Here is an 18,979-nt window from a genome sequence, read left to right as displayed (position 1 = left end):
TCTCACTAAAAATGAACTGGGAGGCCTCTTAGTAAAGGCAGCACTTGAGCTCAGGCTTCGTAGTATGAATAGAATTTGGGCAAGTTGACGGAGTGGGGACAGGAAGGCCAGTCCACGAAGACAGGATTGTGTGAATAAAGCAGGAAAACACAGGCACAGTTTTACTGGCATCTAACGTGTAGCACAGAAAACCAAGTTAGAAAGCTTGGTCGGCGGGAAATGATGGACCTTTAGTGCGTGTTGAGGAGTTTGGACTTGTTTCTATAGTCAGTGGGGAGTTAAATGTTTTTTGAACAGTGTGAGAGAGAAGAAAAATTAAGCCTACAGTGTCTCGGGAGCTTTACACATCTCAATTACTCCTGATAATTCTGCAAGAATTGCTGAAATTGAGGACTTGAAGAAGATAGGATAATTTCTGTAAGGTCAAACAGTTAGTTGTGGTACAGCTAGGATCAAATTCAGGTCTGTTTAGTTCCAAAGCCCATGTTCATGCTGTTGCCCTGGGGAGTGACTCGGTCAGACATTGCATCAGGATGAATCTGGAGGCAGGTCTGCATTGGAGAAGGGGAGCATTAAGGACAGGGAGAGAAACTGGTAAGGTGCTGTGGCAGTTTAGGTAGAATTTCAGGTAGAGGATCTAGGACTCGAGAAGAGGAGATGTATAAAAATATTAAGGTAGCACTGAAGGACTTGGCTGATTAGACATGGGGAGTGGATGCTGAGGAAGAATCAGTTGCGAAGTGTCAGTGCCTGGGGAGATGGTGCTCCCACTAACAGGTGACCAAGATGAGGGAGACGGGCCAAGATGATTTTTGGTTTGAATACATTACATACATTGGAGGAATCTATGGGATATCCAGTTGGAGATGCCAAGCAGCTAGCTGGAAAAGTGAAACTGGAGCTTGTTAAAACTCAATGAAGGACAAAAAAAAGTGTGAGTGATCTGGAGGCATCTGGTGAAGATAGTTTAAGTCACGAGAATAAGGCTAAAGACACATCCTTGTGGCGTCCACACACAAACGTGTTCACAACTGAATTTGCCCAACTGCTATGAAAGTGCCAGCATGGGTTTCCTAGGGTCTGAATTCTTTGGTTTTGTTCATCATTCTTCCCTTCCCCCTTTTTTCTTTACGGCAACTTCTACATAAGATGTACAGATACAAGTATGCACGCTGACTTCCTGGGACTTTGCTGACCCTTCTTACTGCTGAGCATGCTATTTTGTTAAGATTGAATCCCAAACACTTTTAGTAACAACATTCTTTAAAACCCTTTCATTATTAATGGCTGGGTTTGTTCTTGGAATGAGTTCTGACCAAAGAATGAGGCTGGATAGGATGTGTATTGTATAGACATCCTAGGGTGCCAGTGGGAAGGACAGGAGTTGTACTCAGCATGCCTTTTATATCTATTTTATAAGGGCTTTAGGTTCCAGCAGAAATACCCCAGGTTGTTTTTTAGTGGTCTTTCTGATAATTTTATTAAATTTTTTTTTTGGTGGGGGTGAGTAGGTCAAATCGTTAAGGACATAGATTCCGGAAGTCCAGCAGAGAAGGCTGGCTTGAAGAACAATGACCTGGTGGTTGCTGTCAACGGCGAGTCTGTGGAGTCCCTCGATCATGACAGTGTGGTGGAAATGATTAAAAAGGGTGGAGACCAGACTTCACTGTTGGTGGTGGACAAAGAGACGGAAAACATATATAAAATGGTAAGTAATACAAGGCCACATATTCATGAATTAAGGTTGGGTCCATTCAGTCATGCCCTCAAACTTTGGCTAAGTTACCACTTTGATCTTCATACTGGAAGGGGCATAAAATCATCATAAAGGCTGCATTGAAGCTCAAATTGGTAGAGATAAGAGAATGCCAAGTGATTGGTACATGAGTTTTAAGTCCCTAGATTCAAGATTTTGAAAGAATTTGCAAATATAACTGCAGAATCTCTCTTGGTGACCTAGGAAAAACCTATGAACAATAGCCTGGAAATAAGCAGATGTAGCCCTAACTTTCCCAAATAGGGAATAATTGGATTTTAAACTATAGACCAATACATTCTATCAATCCCGTGTAAAAGCCGAGAAAGGATTATTAAACAGTTTATAAGCCCTTAGCAAGGGAGTAGAAACACAGATTCACCAAGACCAACTGGTGTCAAACTAACCTTATTTCCTCTGATCACAACAGCTATTATCTGCACATTTTAAGGTTTTTATAACAGTTTTGTCACAAGAACTGAAGTTCACTCTTGCTTAGCAGACATTTGGGGGCCTCCTAAGGCACCATCTGCCTTGCTGGGTGTTGGTCACAAAAATGAACAAAGATGAACTTGTTCTATGTGATATGCAATAATAGAAGCATCCAAAGGTGTATAAGTGATATAGAGGGAAGAATATTATGAGAGGTGGTGGTAGTACTAGCCTCCTTTTTAGATGAAAAAAATGGAACTTAGACTAAGTGATGATTGGCGAAAGTCACACAGCTTAGCAGACTGAAGCCGGTGTGTGAATGCAGGTTTTATTATGCCATAATCCCTCCCAGCACAACATTTTGATTAGATACTTCAAGACACTTGTCTTGATGACACTCTGCCCCTATCCAAAAAATGCAACTTAAGGTTACATTAATTGACACTTAGCTTCTGGAGATGGTAGTATTACTGTACTGAGTTGGTCAGACTATACCTGAAATTACCAGTAATGTAATCTTGGGTAAGTTACCCTCCCTGTGCCTGTTTCTTTCGTTGTAAAATGGGCGTAGCTACAGTGAAGGGTGGCTATGAGTGTTAAATGAGTTAATATTTGGAGCATTCAGAATAATGCCTGGCACATATAAATGTTTGTTAAATCAATATTGTATCCAGTTCTGAGAACCTCACTTTAAGGCCAGTGTCAAGAAAGGTAACCAGGGCAGAGGTTTCGTAAGACCCTACGTGAATATTTAGCTTGAATAAGCATAGACTTTGGGGAAGAAAGAACATCTTCAAGAATTTGAAAGGCTAAATGGCAACTATATAAGGTGATGGATGTGTTAATTTAACTGGATTGTGGTAACCATTTCACAATGTATATGTCTAGCAAATCATCATGTGTACACCTTGAATATATACAATTTGTCAATTATAATTCATTAAAGCTGGGAAAATGTATGAAGCAAAAATTGACAAAATTGAAAAGAGAAGTACAGTTCTACAATAATACTTGGAGACTTCAATATCCCACTCTCAATACTGGATAGAATAACCAGACAGAAGTAAGGAACTAGAGGACTTGAACAACACAAACCAGCTAGATCTAACAGACGTACACTCTATCCAACAACAGAATACACATTCTTCTCAAGTGCACAAGGGATATTCTCCAGAATAGACAATATGTTAGGCCACAAATTAAGTCACAATCGCCAAAAGATGTAATCAACCCAAGTGTCCACTGACAGATGAATGGATTTAAAAAATGTTATCTATCTATCTATCTAATCTAGCTAATGAATTTGGAAGGCTATTATGTGCAGGAAGCAGACTTATTTTTGAGGTGTTCTATGGGGCACAGCTTGACCAAATAGAGAAGGCACAGGGAGCTAGCTTTTGGCTTAAGGACAACTGAAGCTGCCAGGAACAAGCTCTGCAGAACAGGGAGCTCCCAGTTGGTGGAAAAAATCAAGCAGAAGTCAGGTCACTGCTGTAGCTGTTGTAAAGGGAATTCTGGCATCAAGTCCTTGTCAATGCCTCCTAAACTTATGACAGCATGACTGAACTATAATTTTAATGTTTTGGTTAATATGAGAGAAATTGGACCTAAAAAGATGCTTGTTGCCATCTTCTTCCTCCGTCTTCACTACCGCCTCCACCCCAAAGTAAGTTCCATAGATGGGTAGGTGGGAGGTGGTTGGATCTTTGATATATATCAGTGAATAAAACAAACACCTAAAACAGTTCCTGGAACATATTAGACACCCAAATATTTGAGTGAAGGAGTAAAAACTCATTAAGTGTTTAATGTTACTGTCCTCTGCCTCAAGATTAGCTGCTACTGTCAGATACAGTTGATTTGCTTGTTTGGGTAGTGATATCAGTGGTACTTTTGCATGTGATGAGTCACTTTGACAATTTTCCACATTCTATTTTATTTTTTAAATTTATCTTTGGCTGCACTGGGTCTTTGTTGCTGTGCGTGGGCTTTCTATAGCTGCGGCGAGCGGGGGCTACTCTTCATTGTGGTGCGCAGGCTTCTCATTGCGGTGGCTTCTCTTGTTGCAGAGCACGGGCTCTAAGCACATGGGCTTCAGTAGTTGTGGCTTGCGGGCTCTAGAAGGCAGGCTCTTACATGACTCCTTTTGAATTATGGTTTTCTCAGGGTATATGCCCAGTAGTGGGATTGCTGGGTCATATGGTAGTTTTATTTGGCAGGTGGATTCTTAACCACTGTGCCACCAGGGTAGTCCCAATTTTCCACATTTTTTTAAATTATAAATTTATTTACTTATTTTTATTTTTGGTTGCATTGGGTCTTCATTGCTGCACGTGGGCTTTCTCTAGTTGTGGCCAGCAGGGATACTCTTTGCTGTCGGGCATGGGCTTCTCATTGCGGTGGCTTCTCTTGTTGCAGAGCACGGGCTCTAGGCACGTGGGCTTCAGTAGTCGTGGCACAAGGGCTCAGTAGTTGTGGTGCACGGGCTTAGTTGCTCCGCAGCATGTGGGATCTTCCTGGACCAGAGCTTGAGCCCGTGTCCCCTGCATTGGCAGGCAGATTCTTAACCACTGTGCCACCAGTGAAGCCTCCAATTTCCCACATTTTAAAGAGAAAGAAATGTGGGAAGATTTGCAAGTATATCATTGAAAGGTCTGAAGTTAGCTGAGTTAGGTAACTAGCAGGTTCTGTGCTGGTGCTTCTCTTGGTAAGAAAGGAAGATGTGGTCTTGGGGTTAGTAAGACAGGTGATACCAGGACCCCAAATCCAGTTTTATCCAGGTTGCTGAACAGTATGATTTGGGGCAGAGCACATGTACTCACCTTCAATTGCTTGATTTTCTACTCATTGCCTAACAAATGTCCTGGATGCTTGTGGGCAATAATTTAACTACTGATCCAAGATCTTACTATACCCAAATATACCCTTTTAGTTCTCTCAACTAAAACCCACACTCAGCTAAACTCTTCATTCTGTAACACAAACCAGTCATATGTTTCCTGTTCTCTGCCTCTTTTATATTTGAGACCATCACTGCCTTCTTCACATGGATGGTCTGGGAGTTGAGATGGATTAGAAGTAAAGATAGCGAGGAGTCTGGCTTAACAGAAGTGTCAGCTAATGGTTACAATAATAAATAGTAAAATAAATTGAGTACAGCAGATACAGGACTGGAGGGGGAGGGGGAGAAGCAAGTAGCAAATGGTTGGAATTGGCTTTTGTTACCATATGTGATCACATGATTGCCAACCTCCTCTACCGGCTCCCTCAGTTAATTACTGCGTGTAATTCAAATAGTGGTAAAAATAATGTCTCATGTTTCACTTTCTCTAATGTGTTTAAGGAGCTCTGAAGAGTTCTGAAGACCATCTTATTGAAGGGGAAGGGCCAGGTGAACCTGCTCTGCATGAGGTACTGGGCAAGTCACTCAATGTCTATAATCTCCTAACAGGGAGATTGCCTATGGTTTGTTCAGTGACTCGCTCACTATCATGGAATCAGAATAAACTGGCAGTTCTGTTAGACTTATTTTTGGATCCTTGTACAACATTCTATACTGCTTTTATTTTATATATATTTACATTTATTTACACATGTTTACACTCATTACTCTATAACCAAGCTCAATCTTCCTTTATACCTTTTCTGTTTGGGGTAGTAGAGAAATTTTACAGCCCACAGCCAGATGTATCTGGAAGAGGAGTGGAACATGGAGGATACCTTATAAATTAAACCAGCACATTTAATAAAGTGTAACTTCCCATACTTACAATTAATGGGTTTTTTTCCCCCTTTATTTTCAAAAGGCTGGCTTTTCTCCATTACTCTACTATCAAAATCAAGAACTGCCTAATGGGTCTGTCAAGGAGGCTCCAGTTCCTACTCCTGCCCCTCTGGAGGTCTCAAGCCCAGATACTACAGAGGAAGTAGCAGATCATAAGCCTAAACTCTGCAGGCTGGTCAAAGGTGAAGATGGCTATGGCTTTCACTTAAATGCGATTCGGGGTCAGCCAGGCTCATTCGTCAAAGAGGTATGGTGATCTGGTTCCGGCAGCCCAACAAACAGTCACAATTAGGAGAGTCCCAGTTTCTCCCACTCACTGATGGCTCAGTAAAAAGGTTACATTGAAGGCTTACACTGAGGGTCTCACGTGGGTTCAAATAAATGCTGTTTTGGTCTTGTACCCTTTAAGATAGGTACTAGTACATCCTAAGCTCACATCTTTCATTTCTTAAACATCTGTTCCACCTAATTGTCTCTATAGATACTTTCAAATCAAATACTGTAAACAGAGTGAGTTGACATGACTGTGGTGACCGTCACTAATGATTCTGGGAGTGATACTTGTTTGCTTCTGTGCATTTGGCATAATGCCCCTACCCTGCAGGGACTGACAGTGAGGAGGCTATCTCTACAGCTCTCAAGTTGGGAACAAAGAAGGCAGACCTATGAAATCTAATGCCTTCAACCCAGAAGACATACGATAGTCAACCACTGTGACACTACTCATTTCAGCACAGAAGTTGTAGCTTTCATGAGGAGAAAAGCAATAGAGCACCATTCTCAACTTCTCTACCTCAAGGAGAAATAATAACATGATTAAGGATAAATTCTCAACGTCCTCATCTCTCCTCTGAAGAATAGCTAGTCTAACATTCTGTTATCTGTGTTTGGAAGTGATAACTCAGAACCTCTGCCCACAGGTACAGAAGGGTGGCCCTGCTGACCTGGCTGGGCTAGAGGATGAGGATGTCATCATTGAAGTGAATGGAGTGAACGTACTGGATGAGCCCTATGAGAAGGTGGTGGACAGAATCCAGAGCAGTGGCAAGAATGTCATACTCTTAGTCTGTGAAAAGAAGGCCTATGATTATTTCCAGGCTAAGAAAATCCCTATCGTTTCCTCCATGGCTAATCCACTGGATGACACCCCTGATCCTGAAGAAGGAACGCCGGAGGAAGCAGAGCAAGACTCGCACACGGCAAAAGAACGAGTGAGTGGTGATGCATTTCTTTTACTGATCTAACTAACCAGAGTCTGGTAAAGTCCTTAATAAGTGCACCATGTGTCTATGTTTACCACAGATTTCCTAAAATACTAGAAAATGTCAGTGTAAAGAGAACTAGCAAATTTATTTATCGTGGCAGAGAGGAGACGATATAAGAACAGCGAACATCTTATTTTTCATAGCATGGAGTTGATGGTAACTTATCAAAATTACAATGGGAACCACCAGAAGAAACTGAATCAGACTACTTATGTACAAATTCTGGATCTACCATTTATCAGCCTTGGGTAAATGGATTTATTCTCCATGCCTCAGTTTCCCCACCTATAAAACAAGGATAATTTGTCAGATTGTTATCAGGATTATATTAATTAAGACTGTTAAAGTGCTTTGAGCAGTGCCTGCTTCATGGTAAGCATGAAAATGAATGGTGGTGGTTAGTGACAGCATTGTTTTTAAAATAATTGGCAGATATTCAAGTTTTATTACTGGGGAAGAGTAAGCATTATTCCATATGTATTTGGATTAGATAAATTCCTTGGTAAGTCTCAATTTCTTTTCACAGGTGAACTTGAGGTCCAAAGGTAAACTGACCTAAGTTCATAAAGAAAATGTATGGCAAAGCCAAGACTCTAAAAGTTTTATATTCTGTTACATTATTTCTATTGATTGATTGGTAATATAAAAAACAGATACTCATTTTTTTGGGTTTTTTTTTTGTGTGTGTGTGGTACGTGGCCACTTGCGGAGCACAGGCTCCAGACGCGCAGGCTTAGCGGCCGTGGCTCACGGGCCCAGCCGCTCTGCGGCATGTGGGAATCTTCCCGGACCGGGGCACGAACCCGTGTCCCCTGCATCGGCAGGCGGACTCTCAACCACTGCACCACCAGGGAAGCCCAACAAATACTCATTTTTAATGAATACATGCTGTCTTAGCCTGTTTGGGCTGCTAAACAAAATAGCATAGACAGGTTGGCTTATAAACAACAAACATTTATTTCTCACAGTTCTCGAGGCTGGGAAGTCCAAGATTACAGCACTGACAGATTCAGTGTCTGGTGAAGGACTTCTTCCAGGTTGCAGACTGCTGACTTTGGCCACGCCTTCACATGGAAGAAGGGGGTGCGGAGTTCCAGGAGGCCTCTTTTATGAGGGCACTAATCTCAATCATGAGAGATCTGCCCCCATGACCTAATCACCTCCCAAAGGCCCTACCTCCTAATAACATCACCCTGGGGAACAGGATTTCAACTTACCCATTTTAGGGAGATACAGACTTGCAGACCATAGCATACATGATAGCCATTGACTTTGTATTCTAGGTGTCTTTAAAAAATTCTATAATAACTCTATAGGAAGTCATTATAGTACTATGCTAACTTTATAGAAAAGAAATTATGTATATATATGGACATTAAGAAGTATGTTAGTGTCAAACAGCAAACTGGAAACAAAGCCAAGTATAGAATTTAGGTCACCTGGCTTCTAGTGAGTGACTCTACTCCCTGATTTAAGTCATGCAACTCTAGAATAGATCATCCATCTCCTGATGTTCACACTCTTACCACTTACAGATCCTTTGTTTTCTTTTGCACAGGCCCACAGTACAGCCTCTCATTCTTCTTCCAATTCTGAAGATACAGAGATGTGATGAGAACAAGCAATAGCTTTGGCTGATAGCTGTTTCTGGGTATTTAATAGGAATCCTTTCCTAGGGAATGAGCTACCACCGGTTTACTGTCTCTGTTAGAGAAGAACTCCTCTGGAAACCAGTTTGTCAATGTGTGATTGTCTTCTGTTGTCATGTTTTAGGGGCGGCTACTGCAGATAGCTTATTTATGGTCAACTTAGGAAAAGTTAAGGCAGGAGCCAGATACTTTTCATTTGATTTCTTTCAAGCTTCAACTTAACTACATTTCTCTGTATGCTGTTATCTCTTCTGTAGGTTCCTAGAGCACCAAAGATGATTTATAAATTTGTATGTGTGAGAACTGCTAATTAAAGTACCTGAGCAGATAAGCCTATTAAAATTATCCTTTGTAAGAATGTTGTTGTTGCTAAAATAAATGCCATTAAAAATGCCTTTTGAGTATGCTTAAATTTTGCCTGTTAGCTGATGTAACCTTAATAGTGCTTTTGTTTTTGGTAAACTTTTTATGCTTTAACCTTCATGTTGCCTCTAGAAACCCAAAACACAATAAAACTCAGAATAAGATCTTAGTAATAAAAAGAGACTTCCTGGTAATAAAATTCAGGATTTTCTTAAATTGCATATCTGAGTGTTCTACAAATTTTCCAACAGCTTCCTTTTACAGATGAAGAAATTGAGTCGTAGGATAGGAAAGTGACTTATTCCAGTTAACAGTTATTCATTGTTTTACCCCACAGCACGAGGGGCAGATAAAAAGAAAAAATGAGATATCATCACTGACTTGAATTTAGAGTAATTCACTTTTAAATAATAAGTTGAAAGGAAATCAAGAAAAATGACATACTTTGAAGTCTCTCTTGGTAGACTCTAGTTCAGTTGCATACCACTCCTTCCCCAGGACAGATAACCTCTTGGTTATTTTAAGGGGACAGGGTCCGGGGAGGAAGGGTGGGATGCCAATTCATATTAGATCACACAAGCATAACTTTTTAACCAAACTATCCTTGATAAAATGATGCTAAGTCCAAAGTGTTAACAATCTCTGATTTTAATGAGAGTCAACCTCAAGGGAACGTTATAACCTTCTCCATGTGATCCTTGACTTGAACAGAATCTCATGTGTTTGGCCCAGCTACCTTAGATCTCTCTTAGCCCAGAATTCCAGTGTATTTTCTCCCCTTAGTTTCTTGGCTCTGGCCAGTCCCACCACCCAGCATACTGCACCAGCCTCAAACCCAGACAGGGTGCTCTTGGCTGAGTACTAGCTTGAGTTACTTCTCTCTCATTTCTGTGATCACGAGTAGCTGATGCTACTCATGATTACAGTATCATCTAGGAGGCAGGTGTAAGCTGGAGGTAGAATATGCTACCACAACATTTTTTTTGTTTAAAAAATGTTAGGCCCCGGTCCCCTCCATTTTTTTCCCTCTTATATCAAATTCTGACACCACTGGCCTGTAGCAGTCTATAATAGGCATGAGTTCAAGGTGTCATATGCTTCTCTGGTGCCTGTTTGTGGGCCAAATAGAGGAAGAGTATGCTGGAGAGAGCACTGACCAGGAAGATGACATCAAACCAACGGTGATAGAAGTTGAACTGTAGCTCTCCAAGGACCTCGGTGACTATGGTGCGGTACTCCAGAGGCATGCTCATTCGGATCAGCAGCACGGAGGAGACGAAGTACATGCCCTGCAAGTCAGATTAATCGAGAAGTCCCTCTGAATGTAGTGACAGACAAGTCCCAGGACATTGTTAAAATATTTAAAAGTATAGAGCACATTTCTGGCATTTTACAGCTGTGCACATAAAGCTAGTTCATTAAACTTACCATTATCTGTGCTAATAGCAGGACAATGACATTGGAGGACTTACTGCTGGATATGGCATAAAAGAACTGTCAAGAAAGGGAGGAGAGATGAATTTATATAGTACTGCTAGATTCCTGTGTCAAAAACATTAAGTACTACAGTTAACATTTAATTGAAAATGTCTCTTCCATGCCACAATCCTGTATAGAACCATTCATATGATTAAGGCTATAAATAAGATATTTACATAGACTGCCCCAAAAGGATCCAGTTATACTTTTCCCATATGGGTAAGTTGGTGGTTTTAGGTATTATAACATGAAAGGATTCCACCTTATCAGAAACTATGTGATACATATGATTTTAACATCATTATAAATCATTAAAACAAATTACTCCAGGCCACTCCAAGCCCTTGAAATTGTTACTAGGCTCCTGAGCTCTTCCTAAAATTGTGCTAGATGCTTGGTGATCCCTTCTTCCCTCCCAACCTCTTCTCTCCTTTCATTCAAACAATTCTTGGATTTTGAAATCCTTACCTCTTCTGACAGAGAAGATTTACCTTCCAGCTCCATGAAGCCTTCCTATGCTGATCAGAAAACAGCTGAACATTCTGCTTCTCCTACTTCCATATCCTCCTTACAAGCAACTCTCACAGTTATTCTTCTACCCTCAAATACTATCTCATTTATTCATTCCAAATACCTGCTCAGCACCTACCATGTGCCACGTTCTGTTCTAGATGCTGGTGACATATCAGTGAATGAAACAGACTGTGACCTCATTCTCAACACATAGAAACAGACTATGACCTTTGGTAACTAACTGTACTTATCTGATTGGTGTATGATGTAAATACATCATCATCAACTCATGTATTAGTTTAACTTTTTCTTTTACTCTGTCGTATGTCTTTGTAATATTTGCGACTGTTGTTTAAGATCTCAGAAGGCAGAAATGTTAATTAGGTAAAATCATCTCACAGTGCCACATGTAATTAAATTAGTACTTTTAAACTCTGTGATACAACCTACCTTGGTAAGAGTGATCAGCAGTCCTCTGATAGATGTGACAATGATTATTCCAACCAGAATGAAGGAAATGTGTTGGGACCAGAACTTCACCTGTCAACACAATAGGAAGGAAAAATATTTGTTAATTCTCTGTTCAGAGCGATGGGACAGCTAAGAAGATGCATTCTTATCACTTATGTAGCTGTGAGAGGGAACTTCATTAGCAAGTAAGTGGCAGCGAAAACATGTACAGGAAGACTGCAGTGGATATCTTAACTAGCAGACTTAAAACTTAAGGACAGAAGAAAGCAAGTGCAATGAAGTGATGAAAATAACTCTAAAAACCAGAAGAAACACAAAGCTAATAACACAGCTTCAAGTGAAAAGCATGAATCAAAAGGAAACCGAATAGCAGGCTGATAATTTTAATATCTGAATGACAGTTCTCTGATCACCCAAAACTATAAGAAACTTTTCTTCTTATAATAAGAGAATATGTAGACATTCTCAGCTATAGTCTAGGAAATAGCTGACCTTCATCTGAATCACATGATGATACTTTCTTCTCCTCTTGGATTGCTTCAGAGTGAGAGGCAGCTGTGATACCCTGTGCTTGATTCAGGGCTGAAAAGCATCTGAGGGGGAGCTGCATTGCTAACATCTAAGAGATGTTATTCAGAATTATGAAATGTGAAGTACGTATATAGATGAGTTATAGATGGAATACATATACACACACAGCAGCTAGCCTCAAAGCACTGATAAGGGCATTTCTAAAAACTCACCCCAGTACAAAAGTGTAAAAGAGGAAAACACATGTGAATAAAGAGTGAAGCATACTTTACCGTATAATTTATACACTACTTGAAGGAAAGATGGCATGCTCCTTCACATGAAAAAGGATACACTATTGATCTATCATCAAAAAAATGTGTGCTTTGAGCTGTTTCTCAAGGACTGGCGCTCAATTTGCTCTGGTGTATTTTCATTTTATCCAGCTATGAGGGGCATGTCCAGCTGAGATGGCTGGCTGGGGGTAGCATGCAGTCTGTGGCCAGGATCATAGCACAGCTAAATGGCACTCATAGGGACTAAGAACATGACATTGATCTTATTATCAAAGTGCTAATCAGCTAGAATCACTGGCTATATATATACCTGGAGAATATACTATTCTACAAATAAAGACATTAAACTTAAATTGGGACAAGAATGTGTTTAATAACAGTAGTATTATAAAACATGTAGAAAGATGATTAAAAAAACCTTTGTGCACAGGTGACAGTTAACACTTTTAGCTCAAAACCCACATGAATTAATTGATACAGTTAATTTTTTATAGCAGAAATCATTTCAGTTCTAACACGAAAACACTAATTAGTATTTAATTTTCTACCAGAGGAATCAAAGGTGAGTTATGTTTGAAGATGTCATCAAGTATCACAGAAAGAAGTATTTGAATATTTGTTACAGAGAAGCTGGTGAGTGGTAGCTGCTAGAGAAGAAGAGGAGGAACTACAGAGATAATCACTATCCATGACAATAATAATTGCCAGTCGTTACTTATGGTTTTATGCCCTTTATGAATTTGCCATAGGAATATGCCAAAATATAGAGGAGAGTGAGAAGAATGAAAGCAGAAGCAAGTACCTAGAATAAGGAGTTAGAATCTAAAGAATTGTTATTTAGAGCAGATAAAATAGAAAGAAACATAAGAAATAGGATTTTGATACAACTCTTACATCAAATTGGATCCCCAGATAATTCACAGTGATCTCAATGCCTCTTGTGACTGGATCAGTTTTCCCAACTCGGTCAAAAACGATATTAATGGTTGCCTGCAGAGACACAGACCTTTACATTAGAGTATCTCAATAATCACCATTTAAAAAAATGATTCAAAATAATGAATTAATCACCAAATGTACCTTACAGGTAGATATTCCTAAAAATGCAATTCTACTCTCAATCCAAATCATATATAAGAAATCTATTTTGGCTATTCACACATAGGCAAACAAAAGTCCCTATCTACACTATCTTTCTTTTCTGTAGAGTCTAAAGGGGAATAAGGCTATGACATATACAAATTAATTTAATAGGATCCAGCAAGGAAACATTTTGGTAGACGAACTCAGGGTAAGAGAATCAAGGAATTCCAGGGTAATTCCCTGTGGTTATTTCCTGACAGCTGTAATAGCAATCACTAAAACAACAAAAATAGAGTTATAGCTGACAAACCAGCAAAGAAGATCAAATGGAATTATGAAAAATACCCAATTAATCCAAAAGAAGGAAGAAAAAAAGGAAAAAGGGGAAAAAAGAACACACGAGATGAATAAAAACATACAGCAACATGGTTGTTTTAAACTCAACCATATCAATAATCACATTAAATATAAATGGTCTAAACCAGGGGTTGGCAGACTCTGCCACTGTCATATAACTGTAGCTACAGACAATATGTAGATAAATGGGCTTGGCTGTGTTCCAATAAAACTTTTAAAATAAAAGCACGTGGTGGCTGGATTTGGCCTGTGGGCTATAGATGGCTGACTCCTGGTCCAAATATGACAATTAAATGGCAGAGAGCACCAGATTAGATAATAAAGCAAGTTGCTTACAAGAAACCCACTTTAAATATAAAGATACAAATATGTTAAAAGTAAAAGTATGGAAAAAGATATATTATGCTAACGCTAATCAAAAGAAAGCTGGAATGTCTATATTAATATGAGACAAAGTAGATTTCATAGCAAAAAATAAAAGGGTCATTTCATAAGAATAAAAGAATCATTTCAACAAGGGGCACATAATGACATGACATACATGAAGCAAAAAAGTGATAGAATTAAAAAAAAGGCAAATCCACAACAATAGGTGGACATTTCAACACCCCTCTCTCAGTAATTAAGTAGTCAGAAAATCAGTAAGAGTACAGAAAACTTTAACAATACTATCAACCAACTTGACCTAATTGACACTTGCAAGCCATTACACCCAACAGGAGTAGAATACACATTCTATTCAAGTGTACATAGAACATTAATCATGGTTAGCCATATTCTGGGTCAGAAAACAAGTCTCAATAAATTTAAAAAGATTCAAAGTATATTCGCAGATCACATGAAATTAAATTAGAAAGCAATTACAGAAAGATATTCAGATGATCCCCAAATATTTTATAACATACTGCTAACCCACAAGTCAAAGAAGAAATCAAAAAGGAAATCAGAAAGTATTTTGAACTGAATGAAAATAAAAATAAACATCAAAAAAGTTGCATTTTGTGAGACGCAACTAAAATAGTACTTAGCAAGAAATTTATAGCATTAAGACACCTATATTAAAAAAAAGGTTTCAAACCAATGATCTTAGCTTCCACTTTAAGAAATTAGAAAAACAAGGCCCCCAAAAAGCAGAAGAGAAATAATAGTAGAAACCAGAAAAACAACAGAGAAAAATCAATTAACCCAGATGCTGGTTCTTTGAAAAGTTCAATAAGATTGATAAACTTCTATCGAGACTGATCAGAAAAAAAGAGAAAAGACACACATTATCAATATCAAGAATTAGAGAGATATCAATTCACATCCACTAAAATTATTATAATTAAAAAGATAGATAATAAGTGTTGGAGAGGATGTGGAGAAATTGCAACCATCACACATTGGCAGGAATGTAAATTGGTACAGATGCTTTAGAAAACAGCCTGGTAGTTTGGCAGTTTATATAGTTTATATAGTTAGCGTAAACATATAGTTAGTGTATAACCCAGCAATTCTACCCCTACAGGTATCTACCTAAGAGAAATGAAACATCTGTCCACATAAAAACTTACACATGAATGCTCACAATAGCATTATTTACAGTGGACAAAAAGTGGAAACAACTCAAATGTCCATCAACTGATAAGTGGATAATTTAAATTAATGTGGTATATCCATATAAGGAAATAAATATTACTCAGTCATAAAAAGGAATGAAGTACTGATAGAGGCTACCACATAGATGAACATTGAAAACATTTTGTGAAGAAGCCAATCACAAAAGATCACATTGTATGATTCTATTTACATGAAATGTCCAGAATAGGGAAATTTATAGAGACAGAAAGTATCAATAGATTAGTGGCTGCCTGAGGCTGGGGGAGAAATAGGGAATGACTGCTAGTGAGTATGGGATTTCTTTTTGGGGTGATAAAAATTGATTGTGTTGATGCTTACACACTTTGTGAATATTAAAAACCACTGAATTGTACACTAAATGGGTGAATTGTATTGCATGTGAATTATATCTCAATAAAGCTGTTACATAAAAAGAGAATGAGAGAGGTGACATCATTACAGACTTTATAAATATTAAAAGGATAATAAGAGAATACTATGAACAATCTTATGCCAAAAATTTTGACAACTTCAATAAAAATGGATAAATTCTTTGTAAGACACAAGTACAAAAGTTCACTCAAGAAGAAATAGATAACCCTGAATAAACTTTATACATATTAAAAAAATTATATTTGTAGTTAAAAAACTCTCTGCAAAGAAAACTCCAGGTCTAGATGGCTGATGAAATCCACCAAACATTTAAGAAAGAAATAATAACAATTCCATGCAAACTCTTCTGCTAATTAGAAGAGAAAGAAATACTTCTCAACTTATTCTCTAAGGTTAGATACCTAAACCAAAGAAAGACATTAACAAGAAAACTACATTCTGGTATTCCTCATAAACACAGATGCACAAATCCTTAACAAAATTCTAGTAAATTAAATCTAACAAAATATAAAAAGGATAATACATCATGGCCAAGTAAAGTTTACTGCAGGAATGCAAGGTCAGTTTAATATTCAAAAAGTAATGTAACACTATATTAGCAGACTAAAAAAGAAAAACCATATGATCATCTCAATAGATGCAGAAAAGCATCTGACAAAATCAAACATGCTTTCATGATTAAAAACACTCAAGAAACTATGAATAAAAGAAAATTCCTCAGCCTGATAAAGGGCACCTAGGAAAAACCGACAGCTAACATCATACTTAATGGTGTAAGACTGGATGCTTTCCCCCTAAGATCAGGATGACTGCTCTATTTAACTCTGTAACTGGAGGCTTTGGTCAGTGCAGTAAGGCTGGGGGAGGAGGATCAGAAGAAAGGTAGGATGGAATTGTTTATGTAGAAAAATCCTACGAAATTTATAAAAAGCTTCTAGAAATAATAAGGGAGTTTAGCGAGGTTGCAGAATATAAGATCAATATACAAGAATCAATTGTATATCTATATACTAGTAACACTTGGAAATTAAAATTATAAAAACATTTTCATTTATAATAGCATCAAAAAATTAAATACTTAAGAGATAAGTCTGATGAAAGTTTTGTACACTAAAAACTATAAGGGCTTCCCTGGTGGTGCAGTGGTTGAGAATCCGCCTGCTAACTCAGGGGACGCGGGTTCAAGCCCTGGCCCGGGAAGATCCCACATGCTGCCTGAACGGGCCTGTTCGCCACCAACTACAGACCCTGCGCTCTAGAGCCCACGAGCCACAACTACTGAAGCCCGCGGGCCTGGATCCCATGCTCTGCAACAGGGGAGGCCACTGCAGTGAGAGGCCCGCGCACTGCAACAAGGAGTGGCCTCTGCTTGCCACAACTAGAGAAAACCCATGTGCAGCAACGAAGACACGATGCAGCCAAAAATAAATAAATAAATAAAATAAAATTTAAAAAGAGTAATAAAAACTATAAAACACTGTTGAGAGAAACTAAAGAAGATCTAAATAAATGAAGAGTTGTACCATGCTCATGAATTGGAAAACTCATTGATCAAGACAGTGTGGTATGGGCAGAAGTAAATATATAAGATACATATAAATCTCAATAGAAAAAAAGAGAGTACAGAAACAGATCCACACACATATGGTCAATTAGTTTTTGACAAAATTGCAAAATCACCTCAATGGAGAAAGGATACTCTTTTCAACAAATGGTGCTAGAACAATTGGCTATCTATATGAAAAAAATGAACTTGGATTCATACTCCAATATCATATTAGAAAATTAACTCAAGATGGATCATGGACCTAAATGTAAAACCTAAAACTATAAAATTTCTAGAAGAAAACATATGAAAAAAATCTTTGTGACAAATCTTTAGACAAATATTTCTTTTTTTTTTGCAGTATGCGGGCCTCTCTCTGTTGCGGCCTCTCCTGTCATGGAGCACAGGCTCCAGACGTGCAGGCTCAGCGGCCATGGCTCACGGGCCCAGCCGCTCCGTGGCATGTGGGATCTTCCCAGACCAGGGCACGAACCCGCGTCCCCTGCATCGGCAGGCAGACTCTCAACCACTGCGCCACCAGGGAAGCCCTAGACAAAGATTTCTTAGATACAACACCAAAAGCATAATCCATAGTAGGAAAAAAAAAGATAAATAGGACTTCATCAAAGTGAAGAATTTCTGGTTTTCGAAAGATACTGCTAAGAGAATGAAAAGCCAAGCCACTGACTGGGAGATATTATCTGAAAATCACATATTTGATAAAAGGCTTCCAGACTATATTGAAAAACTCTCAAACCCAATAAAAAGAAAACAACCTAATTAAAAAATTGGCAAAAAAATTTGAATAGATACATTGCCAGAGAGGATATACAGGTGGCAAAAAGGCACATAAAAAGTTGTTCAACATCATTAGACATTAGGAAAATGCAAATTAAAATGATTCAATACCACCTCATACTTATTAAAACATCTAAGATTAAAAAGACTGACTACACAATGTTGGTGAGGATGTGGAATAACTGAAACCCTCAAACACTGCAGGTGGGAATATAAAATGGTGCAACCTCTTTGGAAAAGTTTGGCTGTTTCTTCAAAAGTCAAACATACAACTGCCATATGATCCAGCCATTCTACACTTAAATGCTTTCTCCCAAGAGAAAAGAGAGCATATGTCCAAATACAGACTTGTACATAGATGTTCACAGCAGCTTTATTGTAATATCCCCAAATTGAAAACAAACAAATATCGATCAGCAGGCGAACAGATAAACAAATTGTGGCACATCCATACAATGGAACACTACTCAGCAATAAAAAGCAACAGGGGCTTCCCTGGTGGCGCAGTGGTTGAGAGTCCGCCTGCCGATGCAGGGGACGCGGGTTCGTGCCCCGGTCCGGGAAATCCCACATGCCACGGAGCGGCTGGGCCCGTGAGCCATGGCCGCTGAGCCTGTGCGTCTGGAGCCTGTGCTCTGCAACGGGAGAGGCCCCAACAGTGAGAGGCCCGCGAACCGCAAAAAAA

At 38.8% G+C, this 18,979-nt stretch overlaps 2 protein-coding genes across 9 annotated transcripts in view; one reads left to right on the top strand and one right to left on the bottom strand.

Annotated features, from left to right (window-relative positions):
- PDZK1 (PDZ domain containing 1) overlaps window positions 1-9,280 on the top strand; it is a 42,211-nt gene extending 32,931 nt beyond the window's left edge. For all 7 annotated transcript variants that reach the window (XM_024732705.1, XM_024732706.1, XM_024732708.1 and 4 more), the window contains 4 exons: window positions 1,512-1,708; window positions 5,995-6,219; window positions 6,893-7,183; window positions 8,796-9,280. In XM_024732705.1, coding sequence (XP_024588473.1) covers window positions 1,512-1,708; window positions 5,995-6,219; window positions 6,893-7,183; window positions 8,796-8,849 — 767 coding nt within the window. In that variant the 3' untranslated portion in view covers window positions 8,850-9,280. The remainder of the gene's footprint in view (window positions 1-1,511; window positions 1,709-5,994; window positions 6,220-6,892; window positions 7,184-8,795) is intronic.
- Window positions 9,281-9,879: 599 nt separating this feature from the next.
- GPHRA (golgi pH regulator A) overlaps window positions 9,880-18,979 on the bottom strand; it is a 41,299-nt gene continuing 32,199 nt past the window's right edge. Inside the window, exons 11-15 of one of the 2 annotated variants that reach the window (XM_024732710.1) lie at window positions 13,413-13,508; window positions 12,205-12,331; window positions 11,692-11,781; window positions 10,678-10,743; window positions 10,397-10,538 (exon numbers count right to left, since the gene is read on the bottom strand). In XM_024732710.1, coding sequence (XP_024588478.1) covers window positions 10,718-10,743; window positions 11,692-11,781; window positions 12,205-12,331; window positions 13,413-13,508 — 339 coding nt within the window. In that variant the 3' untranslated portion in view covers window positions 10,397-10,538; window positions 10,678-10,717. Of the gene's footprint in view, window positions 10,539-10,677; window positions 10,744-11,691; window positions 11,782-12,204; window positions 12,332-13,412; window positions 13,509-18,979 lie in introns of both variants that reach the window. The other variant, XM_024732709.1, reaches the window with a different exon arrangement.

Source organism: Neophocaena asiaeorientalis, unplaced genomic scaffold (genome assembly GCF_003031525.2).
Source record: "Neophocaena asiaeorientalis asiaeorientalis breed wild unplaced genomic scaffold, Neophocaena_asiaeorientalis_V1.1 scaffold128, whole genome shotgun sequence".
Classification (NCBI taxonomy): Eukaryota; Metazoa; Chordata; class Mammalia; order Artiodactyla; family Phocoenidae; genus Neophocaena; species Neophocaena asiaeorientalis.
This window is presented reverse-complemented; position numbering and strand designations above follow the sequence as displayed.